The 20,661-nt window shown below is 35.7% G+C and overlaps 3 protein-coding genes across 5 annotated transcripts; 2 read left to right on the top strand and 1 right to left on the bottom strand.

Moving 5' to 3' along the window:
• The first annotated feature begins 391 nt into the window (after positions 1–391).
• Positions 392–15,738, top strand: LOC126767154 (probable multidrug resistance-associated protein lethal(2)03659). Of its 3 annotated transcripts, XM_050484748.1 has the most exons (12): positions 392–488; positions 709–749; positions 4,780–4,938; positions 9,602–9,687; positions 10,761–10,920; positions 10,984–11,356; positions 11,423–12,162; positions 12,279–13,136; positions 13,210–13,718; positions 13,786–14,564; positions 14,635–15,051; positions 15,128–15,738. In XM_050484748.1, the coding sequence occupies exons 3-12, from the start codon at positions 4,862–4,864 to the stop codon at positions 15,167–15,169; spliced, it is 4,041 nt and encodes a 1,346-aa protein (XP_050340705.1). In that variant the 5' UTR covers positions 392–488; positions 709–749; positions 4,780–4,861; the 3' UTR covers positions 15,170–15,738. The 3 variants fall into 3 exon arrangements, with proteins under 3 accessions (XP_050340705.1, XP_050340700.1, XP_050340708.1); XM_050484743.1 differs by lacking the exons at positions 392–488; positions 709–749 and adding an exon at positions 1,799–1,883 and having other exon boundaries at positions 15,128–15,610; XM_050484751.1 differs by lacking the exons at positions 392–488; positions 709–749; positions 14,635–15,051; positions 15,128–15,738 and adding an exon at positions 1,799–1,883 and having other exon boundaries at positions 13,210–13,714; positions 13,786–13,900.
• Positions 15,739–17,622: 1,884 nt separating this feature from the next.
• LOC126767230 (rRNA methyltransferase 2, mitochondrial) lies at positions 17,623–18,625 on the top strand. Its single transcript, XM_050484799.1, has 2 exons — positions 17,623–18,061; positions 18,130–18,625. The coding sequence occupies exons 1-2, from the start codon at positions 17,690–17,692 to the stop codon at positions 18,523–18,525; spliced, it is 768 nt and encodes a 255-aa protein (XP_050340756.1). The 5' UTR covers positions 17,623–17,689; the 3' UTR covers positions 18,526–18,625.
• LOC126767223 (venom serine carboxypeptidase) lies at positions 18,525–20,365 on the bottom strand. The gene is made up of 2 exons (XM_050484791.1): positions 20,257–20,365; positions 18,525–20,136 (listed from the first exon to the last, which is right to left on the bottom strand). Exon 2 carries the CDS (start codon positions 20,123–20,125, stop codon positions 18,674–18,676), a length of 1,452 nt encoding a protein of 483 aa, XP_050340748.1. The 5' UTR covers positions 20,126–20,136; positions 20,257–20,365; the 3' UTR covers positions 18,525–18,673.
• Between the last annotated feature and the right edge of the window lie 296 nt (positions 20,366–20,661).

Here is a 20,661-nt window from a genome sequence, read left to right as displayed (position 1 = left end):
ATATATGGAAGTCGTAATTTCAATACAATTACTCGGACTTACCGTTAGAGGGAAATTATGCAGCATTTCCATGAAACTAAACCCTATAGGTTATTTAAAAATAAACTAATTGGGAGTCTCATTAACTTTAAGCACATAAAGCTAAGACCAAATTCGGTCTATTTGTGAAAAAATATATATGTATATATTCAAAATCATAATGTTATACATACTATATGCGTAGTTTTTGTTTTCAAATGCATTAAGGAGCGGGAAGCGGCACGTTAGTCACACATACACACATTTTCAATTCCGGTTCTAATTGCATTTCAATTCCATAGTGTCCTGTCATAACATTTGATAATAAGTAAAGTCAGCTGTTTGTTTCTTTTCATATTCGGCTGGTGTTTGTTTACGGTTAAGTTATCAATAATACTGAGTGCTTTGTAGTACGTTAAATAATTAAGTTATTTAATGGTTGCAAAATAAACATAGGAATCTATTTAGAAGTTAGTAGAACGTGTAATTCCAAATTAAAGCAAGTTTTCAATTTACATGCATGTACATACATATGTGTGTATGTATATTTGAAGCACATTTTTTCTGAACTAAATTGCATAAACAAAAGTGCTTTTGGACTTCATATACATATGTATGTACATATGCATATGCACATATGTACGAGTATATGAATGTATGTAAAAGAGTTTCACAAAAAAAATTAATTAGTTATAGGTAAACAACAAATTGATTCACAAAATATTATATCAGTAAGTACCACATGTTTTATTAAAGAATTTAGTGTACAGCTGATATGACTGGTGCTATCTTTTCACAGATATACTTACATATGCATGTGTGTACATGCGTATGCTCGTATCAAGTGTCTATTAATTCTTAATTAATGTAAATTATATTTTTGTATCGATAGCGGGTGCAAGTAAAAGAGTATCGAACTTACATATATTAAATAATTTGGTTTCGAGTTTAAACAAAATTGTTAACGAAAAAGCAATAAAAAAAATAACTTAAATACATAAGTATTTAAACATATCATACAAATAATTTAAAAAATATAAAATAGATAATAAGGAAATAAAATCGAAGTCCAAGCATAAATCATATAAAAAGAGAGACAGAGAGAATACAATGTCATTAAGGCCTTTGTGAATGTTAAAAGAGCGTAATTGATGGTATACAAACATACATATGTACATGTTAGAATTTAAGATCATTTTATGATTTACAAAATTAGCGACACTTAAATTATTTTAATTTGCATCAATTGTTTTTTTTTATAGAAAAATTAAAAAAAAATTTAATTTTTGAACTCCTATAAGTTTATATAAATATTTTATTTTTTTATAAAAATTTAAAACAAAACTAAAAATATTTAAAAAAAATAATGATTTTTATGCTGTAAATATGTATGTAACATATGTTACTTACAGCCGTAAGCTGGTTACATACATACATATGTACATATATTTTGGTCCATATTCTTTGCTTACCTGCACTATAACATTGTTCAAACGTTTTAATGTACATATGTATGTATAAATGTATTTGTAAACTATATACAATAGTATGTAAATTTACTACAAATAGCAAAAACTATTACATTATTCTCTGCATGAGTGAGCTGCAAACTTATAAGCACATCTACTATACATATGCAACACACTATCATCTATACATTGGGGACTCACCGGTCTTTTTTGCCAGTTATACTCATTAAACTTGTTCCAGAGTTTTTAACTTTTTGCTCTCACAAGCAAGCATTTAAATTAAATATTCTCAAATCAGTGTAGTCGTGTCTGCGGCGGCGGACGTACTTTTCTAGCTTATCACAGTCAGCGTGTAGTACTTTTGCCGATCGGTACTCTTGTCGAACACTGTTTGAAGTACGCATAGTGTTAGAATTGATAGTGAATTATATAAAAGTTTAATATACATATATGAGTGTTTGTTTACAATCAAGTAATAAACGTTAATCAATAGGAACAGCTGAGCGATCATATTTTTACATAATAAAATTATTTTTTAAAATATGTGCATACAGACGTATTTCTTTAAAAACTTGAAAAATATACATATATATATTTTGTGTCTTGTTTACGATACTTACAGTTACATATGTATGTATGTTCATGGGTATAATTTTTCATAGAAGTGGTTTTGCAATTCTAAAAAATAGTTGTGGTCGCGCCATAGAATGATCATAGAAAGCGGTGACATTGTGAATTAAGAGTGGCAGTGGTTTGTGATATGACCGAGTATCGGTTGTGAAATTCCGAATAAACGACTATATCTATGTATTTGTAGACAAATGCAGATTTTTGTATTCATATAAAGGAATTTAATATGTATTATTTAATAATACGTTAATCAGTTGCTCAAATTTCCAACTTACATGGTGCTTATGTCCCGATGACAATTATGTCTTCATATAACACTAGACTTGAACATAAGAAAAATAATTGTATTTGCGCCAAAACTAACGTTATTACTTGAAAATATTTCAAAGTTAATGTTTGCTTTGATCACACGTAGCTACACTATCAACATTTTCGGCAGAACAAATACGAGTTGAAATCTAATAGTAGTCATAAATAAAAAAAATTTTCCACACAACAACTTAATTTTGATCGGTTAGTTTGTAAGATAACTAATGGATTTTTCGACAAGAGCGCTACAAAAGTTTTTTTTTTAAATAAAACAAAAACGGTTTGGCATATCAATGAAATTCTTTATTCCCATGAAAGTAAATTTGATGCCATTTTGTATGGAACTCGATTCCTTTTGCATGACCACCACGGACACCCTTGCAGAAATCCAGACGCTGAACCCAATTTTCGACGGGTTTCAAGCATAAATCGGCCTGCTGCTGTAATTTCACGTTCGATATTCGTACGAAGTTCATCAATCGTCGCTGGCTTGTTGGCATAGACCATGGACTTGACTTAGCCCACATAAAATAGTCTAACGGCGTCAAATTGCACGACCGAGGCGGCCAATTGACTGGGCCATTCCGTGAGATAACACGTTCCCCAAACTTGGTTTTCAATAAATCGATTGTGACATTCGCTGTGTGGCGCCATGCTGTTGGAACCACATATTGTTCAAGTCCATATCATCCAATTCGGGCGTAAAATATTCGGTAATGATTGAGCGGTAGCGATTCCCAGCCACAGTAACGTGCCGGTCTTGATCAACGCGTAAGAAGTACGGCCCAATGACGCCGCCGACCCATAAACCACACCAAACCGTACTTTTTTCGGGATGTAATGGTGACTCATGGAGTACGTGTGGATTGTTGCCTGACCAATCCAATAACGCATATTTTGCTAATTGGCGAAGCCAGAAATGAGCCTCATCGCTATCCGATGATTTTTCCATCAAAATCGGGAACATTTTCAAGTTGTTGCTCAGCCCAATTCACGAACATTCTACGATTCTGGGGGCAAGCGGCTTCAGTTCTTGCGTCAATCTGATCTTGTAAGGATGTAAGCCAAGATCTTTTCGCACAAATCGCCACAACTACGACACAGAGATGCTCAACGCTTGAGAACGACGTATGGGAAGACTAATTTGGGTCTTCCTCAATTGATGCGCTAGCGGCAGCAATATTCTTGACACTACGTCCACTTTTTTGTCTAACTGGCACGGAATATTTTGTACTGTGCCTGTGGATTCTCATGTTTCCACTAGACGCTCAATTGTTGATCTGACAGGATGATTATGTCGATCATAAAGTGAACCGTTCCCACGACAGTATATTCTACGCAACCGGATCGGACCCGTATTTTTTTCGGCCAAGGACCGTCAACTCGGTAGATTTCTGCTGCTACAACAACAACAATCATAAATTGGACGTAGCGCTCTTAAAGTTGAGGCCACTGACTCCGAATTTCGGTGGTAAATTCTAATAATTTCGACTCGTTGTTGGATCGTTTATCTTTCAATGATTAATGAAGAGAAATGTCAAAAGGACGGAAAAATATGGCGTCGTTTGCTGTCCCTATCGGTCTACTTTTATAGAGACCCTATTGAAAACCACGTTATATACAGATATACCTATTTTTTAATATACTGTTCAGGGTATAAAATATTATCAACGCTCAAAAAAAAAAAATCGAGTATTCCCACGTCTTTCAAATATTATCGTAATTTGAAGACAATTATAACAGACACAGGCATATGAAAAAAAAAATATTTAAAAACGCGCTAATTTCTTGCACATTATTAATTACATATATTGTAAATTCAAGCAAAATCATACGAGTACATATCAATTTATCAAACTATTCCGACTTGTTGACTTTTACGGGTTTCATCAATTTAATTGCAGTTGCACAAGACAAAAAACTGCTGATGGCGTTAGCTTGGTCGCCAATGAAATTCATATACTGTAAAAAATATTATGTATACTACAATGTTATACATATCTAAATACAAATGTATTTGTGAATATGTGTATGTATGTATATACAGATTGACATAAGCCATAAATTACATTGATTGTAGCTTCGCATTTAACTTATCACCACTATACTCCATGTCACCTACATATATGTATGTATGTGTGTGTGCATAAAACATGCGTCAAATAGCAGGAAAAATAATTCGTACACAAATACCATCAAATGCCAGTATTATGTAACAATGAAGTTATCTTATTTTATGATATAAGCACAATATGATATTTAAGCTGTCCACCAATGTATTATTATTAATATTCTACGTTACTATCTACACACACACACATACATATATAAATTGTATTTTATTACATTTCAGCAAATACTGAGATTTGTGTTATGAATGTGCATAGTGTTAGGTGAAAAGTGGTCATAGAAGAATTAGTCTCAGACATTGCAGCATGCAGTCCATAAAGGCCGACGAGTTGCCGGAAAATCCACGCGTACGCGCAAATCCGTTATCTGCGCTTTTGCTATGGTAAGTGCTCGTCGTTAAATGTTTTGTTGGCTATTAAACTGTTATTTACTCGCTTATTGTTATTATTATATGATTGTGAAGAATATAAAGCTTTTATTTAGCTTTCTAAATAAGTGTGGCTGTTGTAAAATAGGCTGTGTTAGTTGACAATTTCTCTTTCTTACGTATGTAACTGTCTGTCCATCCTTTCCAACTACAATTTAAATTCCGATAATGCCCACAACTCCGAAAGATTTCATTCTAAAAAAAAACGATATTATTAACAAACATAAGAGAAGCAAAAACAATGTGGGGGTTCGGTATCGGAATATGAAACTTGGTAGGACGAATTATACTACAGAAGGATATATAGGACAGTGTGTGATTGTTTAACTTTCGATCAATATGCATATAAAATTCGTTTAGAGGTACTTACATATGTCCAGCTACCATATAACGGCATATTATAAAACAAAAAAAATCGAGTTGGGAATTATCGTGTACTTTTGAGGATCAAGTTTTTGCTTGTGAAGAACTTTTAATGATCGGATGCTACAAAAACAACAATACAAAGTTGAAATTGCCTTATTATATAAATAGATATGGAAGAGCAATTAGAGTATAGTTAATTTATTTGATTTAGAAACAAACAACTCAAACATACGGTTATTGGGCACAGGTGTCGTTATCTGTATTTATCACACAATCAGTGTTATGTAATTATGCAGCTAGATGTGAATTGTTATCTAAGCATAACTTGAAGTGATTTCTGGTTATGTAATAATGTACCCCATCGCTATATCTCTACTACTATTATCAAAAGATAGTAAGACTTTTTAATTCGTCGAGTGACATCTGTGTCAAATGTCTCATCAAAATAATCATTAGTGTTTAGTATACGCTTGTCTTTTTGAAGTACATAAAGTGCATTCGGCGATTTTTACGTTGAGTGAAATTATTGAACAAAAAAGTTCCATTAAAGTTTGTGCGGGAAATCAAATTTCGGGGGATGAAATGTTCAGAATGTTGGAAAAGTCCTTCGGTGATAATTGTTTGTCGCGAGCAAAGGTTTTTGATTGGTACAAATTATTCAAAGAGGGTCGGGAACGCGTTAACGACGAACCACGTACAGGGCGGCCATCAACATTAACTGATGATCGGCATATCAGTTAAATAAAGGAATCGAGAATTGACGATTAACAATCAGAGATCTTACGGATCAGTGAAATCATTTTGAAAGATCATTTGGGTCTAAGAAAAGCGAAAACACGTTTGGTTCCAAAATCACTCAGTTGTTTCGAAAAACAGCGTCGCGTTAACGTCTGTGAAACAATGCTCACATACAGTCCCACAGCAGTATATTTCCACCTCCGTATTTAAGCGAATCCGGAAACTTTGCTGGCACAATCAGATCCAAATATGTGTGTTGAACCTCGTTTCGTCACTAAAAACTGGTTCGACCAAAACTCGATATATGATTTACGTATGTTTTGATTAATTTCTGGGGCGGAAATACGTGTATTCATACGTGTATGTTACATGGGCATCCTGGGGTAAAAAGCATCCTTTTTTCGTCAATTTTTTTCTCATATAAAAATTATATATTTCATTAGAATTTTTTATTGTTGCAAACATACAGTATTAACAAGGAATATCTGAAATGTTTGAAAAAAAATATATTAAACTCTGCCATTGCGACGCCATTTCCGGTGATCCCTCGGAAAAAAGATGTGCTCGCGTTGGCAAGATAACTCCTTACAGGGAGTCTAAGGTGAAAAAATACGTGTTTTAGTTAAAACCTTAACTTATAATTTGGAAGAAAAAAAACTTAAAATTGATTTTTTGGCAGAAATTTTTAGAAAAATATAAAAATTTCAGTGAAAATTACGCGAACTTTTTTTTAAATAGTTTTAATCCAAAAAAAAATCCTTCGTTCAAGTCTTTAAGAATTGTATCTCAAAGACCTGTGTAAAATTTCATGATCGGATCGGTTGAGTAATTCTCGAGAAATCTTGCCAACCGACTTCAAAAACACAGTTTCGAGAAAAACGCTTTCTAAAACGGCTGTATCGCCGAAACTATTTCTCGGTTCAACTCTCTCTGATTTGAAAAATTTTGATTTCCTTCCCGCCTTTTACACAATTTAACGAGTTTTTCGCAAACAAAAACAAAATAGCCGGGATCTACAAAATTTGTATTCAGATTGAAAATAAATTGCTACTGAACAGCTTAAAACGTAATATGTGCAAAGCCTTTTAGAAACTAAATTTCCGATTTTGTGATGTGGCTTTGGTCAAGTTTATACTTAAAGTAGTTTAAATTAACATTTTTGTTAAAATAAGTTTCGTTTTTTATTTTAAGTCAGAGTTAAGACTTTAAAGTTTGCAAAATAAAATTCTACAAACCAAAAATCTTTTGGGCTCATTTTATTTAAAAAATATAATTTCTGAGGCACTCTATATATCTATGTCGATGAAATGTGCATACATACAAACATATGTACTGACAATTACATATGATACACATAAATACATAAGTATGTATTTCCGCGTTCTAATGAATTCAATGAATTAATTAATAAAAAGCATATTAAATGGACTCCATTAAAGCTATTGACTGTGGAAATTCACTACAAGCAATATCAGCTTATAACTTTTTCTTATCAGTGACAAATGTTGACAGAGATCTTCGTAGATATATGACGACTGTAAGCCACCTGTGGTAAAATCAAAGATACACAAACAAGTGTCATAAGTGGGTGACGTTGGACAGTAGACATTTTTAGTGTATGTTATGCAATTTTATATTAAGATATACAGTCGTTGACAGCTAATTGGAAACGCTCCCTTTTTGTAAGGTGCTGATGAGTATAATGATTAAATGTTTTGGTATACCGTTATTTATATTCCTAACAGCCTTGCATTGTTTATGTTACTCTATGTACTACTAAATTCGCTCAGTTTGGTAGTTATGCAGTTGAAGTTCTGTTAATTTTTTTCCAAATAGTAAATGCATTATGATATAGAAGGTGAATTATTTGCGACAGCTAATTAGAAACAGTTGTTTAAAGAATTAAAAGTCCTTCTGATGCCAATCTTTATTAATAATATTATTCATTTCTGGTAAGGATGTGTTTCAGAGTTGTGGTTTAAAATATATTAAAATGTATTATTCAAGTATTTTAATCAGAAAAAGTTGCAGCTATACACCTGCCCTACTTGGTTTCATTTTTGACCTTCGTCAGTCTGGAAAGACATACAAAGAAATTTTGAATCAGGACAAAAAAATTGTGTTCAATGCCCTTAAGCATATAACTATTTCCAACGTTGCACGCAAAGAAAAAACCCGAAAAACTTCAACAGAAATATACCGCACAATTACTACCATCTCCCGAGGAGACCCAAAAAAAGAGTTCCACTGACATTCTACATAAAATTCAAGACAACTATATTATGTCCAAATATCCAAGAAAACAATTGCCCGGCGTTTAGTCGAATTTGGATTTCACGGTCGAACAGCTGTTGTTGTAGCTTACGTGGCTTAGGAGATAGTTACTTTACCCTTGTTACTGCGATCCTCTGTACCAAATTACAGCTTTATGTCTTAATTTAGTGCTTAGTTATGCACTTCATATGTTTTCGGTTAATGGCGATTTGTGGGCGTGACAGTGGTCCAATTACTCCCATCTACGAATTCGTATTTTTTTTTTGTACTAAGGAACCCACATAGCAAGTTTCATCAAGATATCTCAATTTTTACTTAAGTTACTGCTTGCATAGACGGGCAGACAGACAGTCACTTCAACTCGTCTCGTCATCCTGATCATATGGTATGTACATATGTATGTATATATGTGTATAATCCTTAGGTGATACGTACAACCGTTAGGTGAACAAAACTACATGTTGCAAGAGTATAACAAGGAAAAACGTTAACTTCGGTTGCAACGGGGCTATAATACTCTTCAACAATCCAAAAAACTCCTTACAAGAACTTGTTTTTGAACGGTCAGTTTGTATGGCAAATATATGCTATAGTGACCCGATCTGACTAATTTCTTCGGAAATGACGCCATTGCCATAGACAATAATCCATGCCAAACTTCATGAAAATATCTCGTCATACAATATCAAAGCGCTTTTTATACACACACTTGATTCATTCAGTTTATATTGCAGCTATATACTACGGCGGTGCGATATGGGCGATTCCGACAAATTAGCAGCTTCTTGTGGAGAAAAGAGCGGATGCAAATTTCATATAGATCTCTCGAAAAGTTAGGTAGTTCGCGTAAAAATAGACCGACAGACAGATGGGCTTAGCTAAAATCACTCCCACATATACTAGTATATATATATATTTGTATGGTTAATCCAAAGGTCCATTTTCAATTTTTCAAACAACGATAAAAATCAGAAAATCTTTGTTTAAGATGTGTACATACATGCATTTATATGTATGGTAATCCATCCATCAAGTTTACTTAAGAAAAAAGCTATTCAACTATTACTATTTTTATGCATACCGCCTTTGCTTTATAGAAAATTGTTTTTATTAATTCGAATTCTGATTTTTAATGTATTCAACTGCTTATTTTTAATATAGTATTGTAGATTTTATATATAATTTGCAGTTATTATCATAATTCCGGCGACGATTATAATGTGTATTTTTCATGTTTTAGTTTTACTATACCGATATTTTTCAAAGGGCGTAAAAAAACTCTGGATGAAAGGGATCTATATAAGGCATTGGATGAACACAAGTCAGGTGAGATACCTATTACTTGTAAGTCAATACATATAAAGAAATAAGAACAAAAAGTTTGAGGTTATTTTGAAAAAAAAATCTGTATTCACTAATACGGCAATCAATGGAACTTTGGAGCTTAAGGTTTTTTTGATAGTTTAATAAATTTTATAGTAATATCTTTATTAAGTCTAAGAAGCTCAACATTCCACGCCAACGATATATTAAAAAGCATGTTCTTTTACTTTCGGCAATCATTTTTATAAGAAACACAATTATTTTAGTAGCTGTGAACGCCGCTGACTTCCAAAAGAGACAAAAATGTAAAAAAATATCTCATTATCATTAGACTCTAATCGCTGTTATAAATTGTGACAAAAAAGCACCCGGAAATTGTAATTAAATTCCTCGGGTAAATGATATTTCAAAAAAATGTATTTTGCTAAGTTGGTAGGACTGTCCTTAATTGTTATGCCGAATATGAATCGTTGCGAATGTTGGAAAAGGCTTACGGTGATTCAGTTTTATCAAAACCACAAGCCAACGAGTGGTACAAAGCTTCAAAGATGGTCGAGAGATCGTTGAAGACATGCCTCATTCTGGACGACCTTCAACCTTTTTATTAAAAAAGTGAAGAATATGGTGTTTGGAAATCGTCAGGCAAGTGTTAGAGAGATGTCGAGTTCGTTCGAATGATTTTGATGGGTATTCTAGGTATGAATCGCTTTCTTGCTCGACTCATCAATATAAAGCTGAGTTTTTTCAAAAAGTGTACCGTAAACATGTCTCTTTGGAAATGCTTGACCGTGTGATTACTAATCCCACATCCAGTTAGACAGTGTCAAAGTGAGACACTAATTCAAGGTTAATATATACGTTTATGGAAAGAAAGTCGATTGAGACTATAAAAAGAGGTAAACTGCGAGAACTAAAGACCTTCCTAGCCCCGATATTTATTCAAAAAAATCCTGAAGACGATAATGCAGACCTTTGAAATATAGGAAGGCTGCTTTTTCTAAATAATTTGGTCCAAGTCCATGAAATGATATAACTGAAATGGGCGCTTGACGGAATATTTAAAAACCTTTTTCCAGAAACGCTCGGTATTAAATTAAATGCAGCTTGGGAAGCGGAAATTGAGAAGAAGCGCCTTAAAAATAAAGAACCCAACTTGCTTCTAGCTGTGATACGCGTATTTGGGTTGCAATTCTTAGCTTTAGGATTCTTACTATTTTCATTGGAAATCGGGCTGCGGTAAGTCAAACTTTCAAGTCTCTAACGTACTGTTTCTTTAAGCAATTCTATTGTTGTTCACAGCGTCACACAGCCACTATTTCTTGGAGGTCTAGTCAATTACTATGCGAATCCTACGAACAAAGATGATAAATATACCGCATACATCTACGCCATGGGTGTGATACTCTGCAATGTCATTAATGTGCTCTTCAGGCATCCCTATATGCTGGGTATACAACATATCGGCATGAAGGTGCGTCTCGCCATGTGCAATCTGATTTACAGGAAAGCGCTGCGTTTGAATAGAACTGCGTTGGGCGGCACCACCACGGGCCAAGTAGTCAATCTGATATCTAATGATGTCGGTCGCTTGGACACATCCATCATGCACATACACGTGTTGTGGGTGGGACCCATAGAGATCATCGTTGTAGCCGTGCTTATGTATAGAGAGGTAAGTGTTCTTAAAAACTTTAGTTTTTAGTTCAACCAACAGGTTATTTATGTACTTCCATTTAAGATCGGTATCGCCTCGCTCTTCGGGGTCGCAGCTATGCTGTTATTCATACCGCTACAAGCCGTTTTGGGCAAAATGACATCGAAGCTGCGTTTGCGCACCGCCTTGCGCACCGATGAGCGCGTGCGCATGATGAACGAGATTGTCTCGGGCATACAGGTGATTAAAATGTATGCGTGGGAGAAACCTTTCGGCAAGATGATACAGTTTGTACGTCGAAAGGAAATGTCAGCCATACGCTACAACAACTATATACGCGGCATCTTGCAATCGTTCGCGATGTATATGACCCGCGTATCTGTATTCGTCAGCTTAGTCGGCTATGTGCTGTTGGGAAACTTTCTCACCGCGGAAAAAGCCTTCGTTATCACTGCCTTTTACAGCATTTTGCGCAACACCATGGTTGTGGCCTTTCCCAATGGTATTCAACAAATCTCGGAAACGCTTGTGTCTATGAAGCGTATAACCGATTACTTATTATACGAAGAAATCGGTGATAACTCGAAAATTTCAGCGACTAGCTGTAATAAAACTAAGAAAGCAGACGACCTGAATGGTAATCTAAAATTAACGAAACAAATAACGCAGGAGCCAGCACGTAAAGAAGCTGGCATTGAAATATGCGATTTGAAAGCGAAGTGGGATCCCACCGCAATAGAATATACGCTGAACAATGTGAATTTGAATGTTAAACCGCGCACATTAGTGGCCGTCATTGGACCGGTGGGTTCCGGAAAGTCAAGGTACGAGTAATTGCCAATAGTGTTGGACTTAACATACCAACGACAATCAAATTATGAAAAGTAATTATTGTTAATATAGGTGTTCACTTGATTTTAATAATTTGCGCATTTTTTAGTTTGATACAAGCCATTCTTGGCGAACTGCCCACAGAATCGGGTTCCATTACTGTACACGGCTCCTACTCGTACGCCTCGCAGGAGCCTTGGTTGTTCACTGGCACCATACGGCAGAACATATTATTCGGCTTACCAATGGACAAGCATCGTTATCGCGCGGTGGTGAAAAAGTGCGCGCTGGAACGCGATTTTGAGCTGCTGCCGCATGGCGACAAAACGTTAGTGGGTGAACGTGGCGCATCGCTTTCGGGCGGTCAAAAGGCGCGTATCAGCTTAGCGCGCGCCGTATACCGTAAAGCCGATGTTTACCTGCTAGATGATCCACTCAGCGCGGTGGACACGCATGTCGGTCGTCATCTCTTTGACCAGTGTATGCGCGGCTATCTGCGCAATGAAATCGTCGTTTTGGTTACGCATCAGCTGCAATTCTTAGAACAAGCTGATATCATTGTTATAATGGATAAGGGCAAGATCAGTGCTGTGGGCACCTATCAGTCGATGCGCAGTAGCGGTCTGGATTTTGCGAATTTGCTGACGGCTCCAGAAGAGAGTAGTAAGGGTGGTGATGATAGCGATGCGGAAGGGAAGAGTAAGTCAACACAGATCAATATGAATCGACAGAATAGCACTGCGACAATGAGTTCGATGGACGAGTCGATAGCGGACTCGTTGATTGAAGAAGCGGCTGATTCGCCTTTGCAAGTGCAGGAGAAGCGTGAGATGGGTAAAATTGGTTGGGGACTATATAAAAAGTATTTCGGTGCCAGTGGCGGCTATATGTTGTTCACTATAACAGCGTTCTTCTGTGTAGCGGCGCAGATATTGGGGTCTACTGGCGACTTCTACGTCTCTATGTGGTAAGTTACCTGTTGGCTAACATTCATGCATCTTGTGTTAAAGTGTATTGTTTTGTTGCACGATTCTTCACAGGGTTAATAAAAACGAGCAACAATTAGCTAGTCAAGCGCGTGATTTGGCTGTAAACATAACTAACGCCACGGATGCGCACGATCCAAGACTGAATAGTAATACTGACCCAATGGATATTTATATTTTCTTCGGCATCATTTTGGCCATCATCGTTTTTGCTGTCGGCCGCAGCTTGCTCTTCAACACAATGACGATGCTGTCCTCAACGGAGCTGCACAATGCAATGTACCGTGGCATCACACGCGCATCCATGTACTTCTTCCATACAAACCCCTCTGGTCGCATACTAAATCGTTTCGCAAAGGACTTGGGTCAAGTGGATGAGTTGCTGCCATGGGTAATGATGGATGTCATACAGAATTTCCTCAGCTTGTTTGGTATTGTCATTGTAATCACCATTGTGAATCCAATGAATCTTCTGGTGACGGCTGTGCTGGCGCTTATTTTCTATGCAATGCGTTCGTTTTACTTAAATACATCGCGCGATGTAAAACGTCTTGAAGCAGTTAGTAAGCTGATCATACACAATTAGTAAAAGAAGCAGTTACACTATACTAAACTTGTTACTCTTTCCAGCACGTTCGCCAATCTATTCACACTTGAGCGCCTCACTTAATGGCCTACCGACGATACGCGCTTTCGCCGCCCAGCAGATGCTAATAAATGAGTTTGACAATTATCAGGATTTGCACAGCTCTGGCTATTATATGTTTTTGATAACAAATCGCGCTTTTGGCTATTGGCTGGACTGTTTCTGTGCGCTCTATATAGCTGTTACCACATTAAGCTTTTTGGTTTCCTCACCTGACAATGGTGGCGATGTCGGCTTGGCTGTGACTCAGGCCATGGGCTTAACGGGCATGGTGCAATGGGGTATGCGTCAGTCAGCTGAGCTCGAAAATAGCATGACGAGCGTAGAACGTTTAATAGAGTATGAAGAAATTGAACCCGAAGGAGAACTTGAAAGTAAACTCAGTAAAAAACCACCGAAAACATGGCCCGAACAGGGTAAAATCGTATTTGATGAGCTTAGTCTACGCTATTTTCCGGATTCGAAATCAGATCGTGTGTTGAAATCGTTAAACTTTGAAATACAGCCCTCGGAAAAGGTGGGTATTGTGGGACGCACCGGTGCAGGCAAATCTTCGCTCATCAATGCGCTCTTTCGCTTATCGTACAATGAGGGTTCCATCATTATAGACACAAGAAATATTGAGGAGTTGGGTTTGCATGATTTGCGCAGCAAAATCTCCATAATACCACAAGAGCCGGTGCTCTTTTCGGGCACAATGCGCTACAATTTGGATCCATTCGACGAATATTCAGATGCCAAATTATGGGCAGTGCTTGAGGAGGTAAGCGGAAATTAGCAAATACTTAGATAGAATATTTGTATGAATACAAATGTACACATTTCTGTTGCAGGTTGAACTGAAAGATGCTGTGGCCGAGTTGCCGAGCGGCTTACAAAGCAAAATATCCGAGGGTGGCAGTAATTTCAGTGTCGGTCAACGACAGTTGGTATGCCTGGCACGTGCTATACTGCGTGAAAATAAAATTCTTGTGCTGGACGAGGCAACGGCAAATGTGGACCCACAGACTGATGCACTCATACAATTGACCATAAGAAGTAAGTTCAAATATTGCACGGTTCTCACAATTGCGCATCGTTTGCACACGGTCATGGACTCGGATAAGGTGCTGGTCATGGATGCTGGTCGCGCGGTGGAATTCGACGCACCGTATAAATTGTTGACTGAAAGTGAATCTAAAGTATTCTACGACATGGTCAAGCAAACCGGCAATAGTGCGTACGATAATCTACTCATGATAGCTCGAAAGGTGAAAACACGCTCGACTTTTTAACGTTGGAGCAATGATTAGTAATTAATTAATTAATTCTTTTCTATTTTTGTAGGCGTACGAAGAGAATCCGCGCTTCAAAAATAAAACTGTATAGAGTTACAGGAATAACAGTCACAGCCAGCAGGACGGTATGTCCACTCAGGAAATGTTTCCATATTTAACTAGTGTACTACTTCAAACTAACACAGTTGACTAAAAGTTCGGCATTTGATTAGCCGTTTATTAGTCATCAGAAAAATTTATTTATACACATTATAGGCATTTGATGGCAACCAAAAATAACATTGTTCAACTGACATAAGACAATATATGTATAACATAAGCGTTTTATGTTAGCGATATATGAATTTTACAGTAATTAGTAATTTTAAGAGGCATGTACATATTTATATTTTACAAGGTCTATGAATATGCTATCGGAAAATTAATAGAAAATTGCAAAGTATAATATATTAATGGAAGCTTAAAATATGTACTTATTCTATGTTTTTTAAGAGAATAAGTAACATCTCTGTGCTGTAAATATGTACTTAAAGCATTTATACAAGTATACATATATACTTATGAGTATACATATTTATACATTTAAATATTAATAAATTGATATATCCGAAGTTTCAGGATAAGTTATGTTACAAAATGTACATTAGTTTTACTCTGTTAAGAAAAATTCAATAAAAGTAGTTCAATAGTAAAATTAGGATATGTTTATGATTTCAGTTTTTTTGCGCATAGTTAGATATGTAAATGCTAAATAGCTTTTAAAAGTAGAAATATAATTTTCCACACTCTGAATTAGAATTAAGTGCAATAGAAAGCGAAACAAGCTTTTATAACTGCCAAAACGTTTATAATACAATTCTAATATTGATAATCGTATAGACTTGACGATACCAGAAGAATGAAGAAGAAGAAGAATTTTGGTGCCTAAGATTCTAGACCTGATTTTAGGTATATTTTGTGGGCTATTACGAAAATATCAGTCACATTTTTCATATCAGTTCTCGTTTATAAGAAAGAATAAAAATACACATTTTTTAAAATTAGTAATTTATTTGGAAATTATACATCAAGGAAATTTTTTTTCTGTGATTTTCTTGAGTGAGATTAATTAATTTTTAATTTTTACACCAGAAGAAAGACAGTTTTTTTCTTTCAATCTTGATGTTAGCAACTCAGCACGCTCTTTTGAAAGATCTAAGTCTCTGATAAGGTCACTAAGCTCGCCTTGGGAAAAAGTTATAGGACTCGATGTTTCTCCACAGTAGTCAGAATCATCATCATCTTCTTCTACATCATCCTCCTCATTTTCTTGAACTTCCCGATAAAAATCAGGTATTGGAACGGTGTCTGAATGAGGTATAGGTCTTACAGCTGGAAGGATATTGGGATACTTTCAATTGCTGCGGTTATTTTTGTTAATGCCTGTAACAGTCGTCATACAAAAATAACCGTCGTCATGATGATTTTTTGGTTCTTGCCAAATCATTGGTATCCCAAACTTCAAAGATTTGCGCGTTCCTTTTTCCCACTGCCGCAAATGTTCAATGCAAATCTTACAGACAATGTGTGGAACCCACGCTTTATCTTGATTGCCAATTTCAATACCAAAGTAAGCAGAATACAAGCGAATTACAATGTCATTAATCGGTTTCCGTTGATTTTTCATTATATACTCGCCGCATATATAACAAAACTCGTCAGGATCATTACTGCAACTACTCGACTTACTTTCCATAATAAATGTATACTATTAATCTCATAAAAGTGATAATCAGATTGACAGACTTTGAATAAAACCGAAAAAAATTAAAATAAGACTTGTAGGTAAACCAGAGCTGTCAGCTGACATCTAGTAGCAGCAATACAGTTAATACTACCTACTTTACCGACTACAGATACGGACGGAGCTGCACCAAACAAACAATTTTTTTCGTAGGCCAGTGTTATTGAAAAAATAGTAATCTTGATGAAATTTTCAATTCAAAGTTAGCGTGAACAGAAATAGTAAAATAAATTTTCTACTAAAATACATTTTTCTACTATTGCACTGTGAAATATTTGTATATCCTTGCAAATTTGCAACTAACTACTTATGTATGTATGTAAAAATTAAATTAATTTTATTAGGACATCGAAAGAGTTTGGCTTATACGTACGGTTTTCAAAAACGTAGCTTATTAGTTACAATGTGCGCTTATATGTTCTTTCTTACCATATTTATTATCTCAGGTAGTATTTTTACACACCGGTTGTAGTTTAAACATATCATTAACGTGTGATATTAACTTTGAACGTAAGTGAAAACTTACAAATAATAGCAGAAAAACTCACTTAATGCGAACCACATCACATTACTAAATATGTAACAATTTAACATTCTTCCTTCGGAAAAAGCGGTTATTTTAAACACAGGGTGCCACAAAATTAAAACTTAAAGAATAGCAATTATATTTATGTAGTAAATTTGTTTTTAATTAAATTAGATTTCACGTTACCTGTTGTTTTCTTCTATCTGCGTTCCATTGGCATATTTATTTAATTACAAAACATCGTATTGTAAACAATATCAGCTGTTTGTACTTTTTGTACGGTTTTTTAACATTGAATAACAATGAATATAAGTATATCAACGAAATCTTTTATACGAGTTATCAGCACACAAAACTGCTTGGCCAAACAAATACCACGTAATCTTAAGGGGAGGAGTAAAAGTTCACAAGAATGGCTGACACGACAACTAGCAGATCCATATGTGGAGAAAGCTAAAATGATGAATCTTCGTTGCCGTAGCGCTTTCAAACTCATAGAAATTGATGATAGATTTAAAATACTTAAACCAGGCGATACTGTGCTTGACTGCGGAGCGGCACCTGGAAGTTGGACGCAAGTAGCGGTCGATCGTACTAACGCCAATGGCATCAAAGAGGGTAATAAGAAAGGAGCAGTTTTTAGCATTGATTTGTTACATTTTCATGCGGTGCCGGTGAGCATTTGTTTATAAGTATGTTTTATAACACACCATGGTTTTAACTATAAAATGCGTATTTAAAGGGTGCTACTATTTTCGGAGGCATGGATTTCACAACCGCCATAGCACAACAGCGTCTTCGGGAGGCATTAGCAGACCGACAAGTGAATTGTGTGCTCTCAGATATGGCACCTAATGCAACGGGTGTACGCATGTTAGATCAGGAGAATATAATGAGCTTGTGCTATTCGGTGCTGCGCTTTGCTTTGGCAATGTCTGCTATAAACGCAAATTTAGTAGTCAAGTTGTGGGCGAATGGCGATGTATCCAAACTGGAAAATGATCTTGGACGATTTTACGAGCACGTCAAACGTGTAAAACCAGAGTCAAGTCGGTCAGATTCTGCTGAGCTATTTTTAGTGGCACGTCAATATAAAGGAATGGATGCAGTACAAGAGGTGACAACAAAAACTAGATGAACTTTGGATAATCATTCTTTATTATTTAATATTGTTAACAATTCAAATTCTTTGGATGAATAAAGTAATAAAATAATTATTTTATAATTTTTAAAAAATATTGATAAGTATTTATGTGCTAATTTGTGTGCACCCATTATATAAAAATTTATACTACTTTTTTGTAGTGCGTTAAATGATGAATCATCCATTCCAGCCATTTCGGTTGATCACCAGGCGCCATATGCCCAGCATTACGCACCAATATTTCAATCAAATGACCGGCATGTTTGGCATATCCTGCAATTTCACCGTCCACCTGCCAGACTTTGCGTTCCGCTATTTTATATTTATCGGCATCTGCGAACTTAAGGTGCATCAAGTAATTACGTGTCAAAGGATATGCCACAATTATATCAAGTTGTCCACTATAAATACAAACAATATAGTCCTTTAAAAGTTCTGCTATCCATGGCGCTACCGTGTCCATTACATCTTTTTTCAAAAATTTCTCCACTTTATTTTCTTTATCTAAATCATGGAATGTCTTGTTGCCTACGTGAATCGCTCGGCGTGTTGCTGACGACTGAATAAAGTTTCCAAGAATATCATCCGGCAAGTCGCTGTCAGTTTTTAAATAGTTATAGTAATAGTTATATCCAGTAAGGTTATGAAAAACAGATCCATTGGTAAGGTCACCATTGATAAGACCATCAAATACCTCAAAGGCACAATCCATGTCGTGTTGTTCTATACATTTTTTACCTTTCTCTTCCTCAATATGGAAGCGATTCAAACCATGATCATCGATTAAACCTAACTGATATAAGTAATCACCATATTTGAGTTGATGCAAAGGATCAGAAAGTCCATTACCAATAGCTAAACCTTTTAACGGGATATAAACACGTGTGTCCACTGCATTTTGCATCAAGTGAATATGATAAGCCAGTGCTGGTACATATTTCCCTGCATAAGATTCTCCCGTTATCCAAAACCCAGTAGAATTTGACCATTCAAAAAGTTCGTATAATTGCATTACGGCCTCGTGTAGGTTACGCCCGACATCTTTTTCATTGCGAGCGTAGCCATCATCGCTGTCAGTAAAGCTAAAACCGGTACCAACTGGATTATCAATATAAATAAGGTTATGCGAGCGACTCCAAGTATAATTGCGTTTTTGTAGATGTCCATGTGAGTCAAACTCAAAGGGTCCATTTTCCACAAATAAACCAAATAACGAAGATGCACCCGGTCCTCCTTGCAACCATAAAACTACGGGAGCATAATCAGGATATTCCTCTGCGGGGAAATACCAGAAGAACATATTTGATTTGCGTCCCGCATCCACTGTTAAATAACCGGAATAGCTTTCCACTTTGTGGAATTGACTGCCAACAACTGCTGCTTTTTGTCGAACTTGGTCATTGGGTATTTTTGGATCATGTATAAGTGGAGTTAGATAAAGTGGTTCACCAGGATCTCCTCCATCATTATATTCCTGGAATCGGGGATATGGATTTATAAAACTTCTTGCAAACTTTAATTTCTTTGCATCGCCCTCCATAAAAAGTGATAAAGCCATGAGGGCGAATGCGGCAACATGAATTGCGTTTTTCATTGCAGATGCACCTAAGGAATACAAAAATGTTAAGTAGGGGAATCCTACAATTGCTTCGATTCTTTTATGATGCTATATAAATTTAACTCTCATGTGTGCACAAGCAAATAATATAAGATTAGATAACATACCCACTATCAGAAAAACAAAAATATATTTTCACAACAAAGACCTACGTCGAACCTAGTAAAGTTTAAAAATTAAACTAACGCGAAGTAGAAAAGAAAACCGGTAAAACGATGTTCAACACTGGTCAACTATAGAGTTGTATTAAAACTGTTTGTGGAGAATATGTAATTAAATTTGTACTTCCGCGACACAGTAATTCATACTCAAATATTTTATGATTAAAATTTGTGTCTGAATTTCTGGATATTAAATTTTGCAAAGACATTATTTGGTACTAAAAAATTCCACTTCTCTTGTCTGAGTATTTAGAGAATTTAGTGTGAATTATGTCTTCATTTTATGCGACACAGCAACACCAATTTCTTTATGATTCTTTCCGTATCGTTTCTTCTTATGTTCCTCTTTCA

This window comes from Bactrocera neohumeralis, chromosome 2, assembly GCF_024586455.1.
Source record: "Bactrocera neohumeralis isolate Rockhampton chromosome 2, APGP_CSIRO_Bneo_wtdbg2-racon-allhic-juicebox.fasta_v2, whole genome shotgun sequence".
Lineage (NCBI taxonomy): Eukaryota > Metazoa > Arthropoda > Insecta > Diptera > Tephritidae > Bactrocera > Bactrocera neohumeralis.
This window is presented reverse-complemented; position numbering and strand designations above follow the sequence as displayed.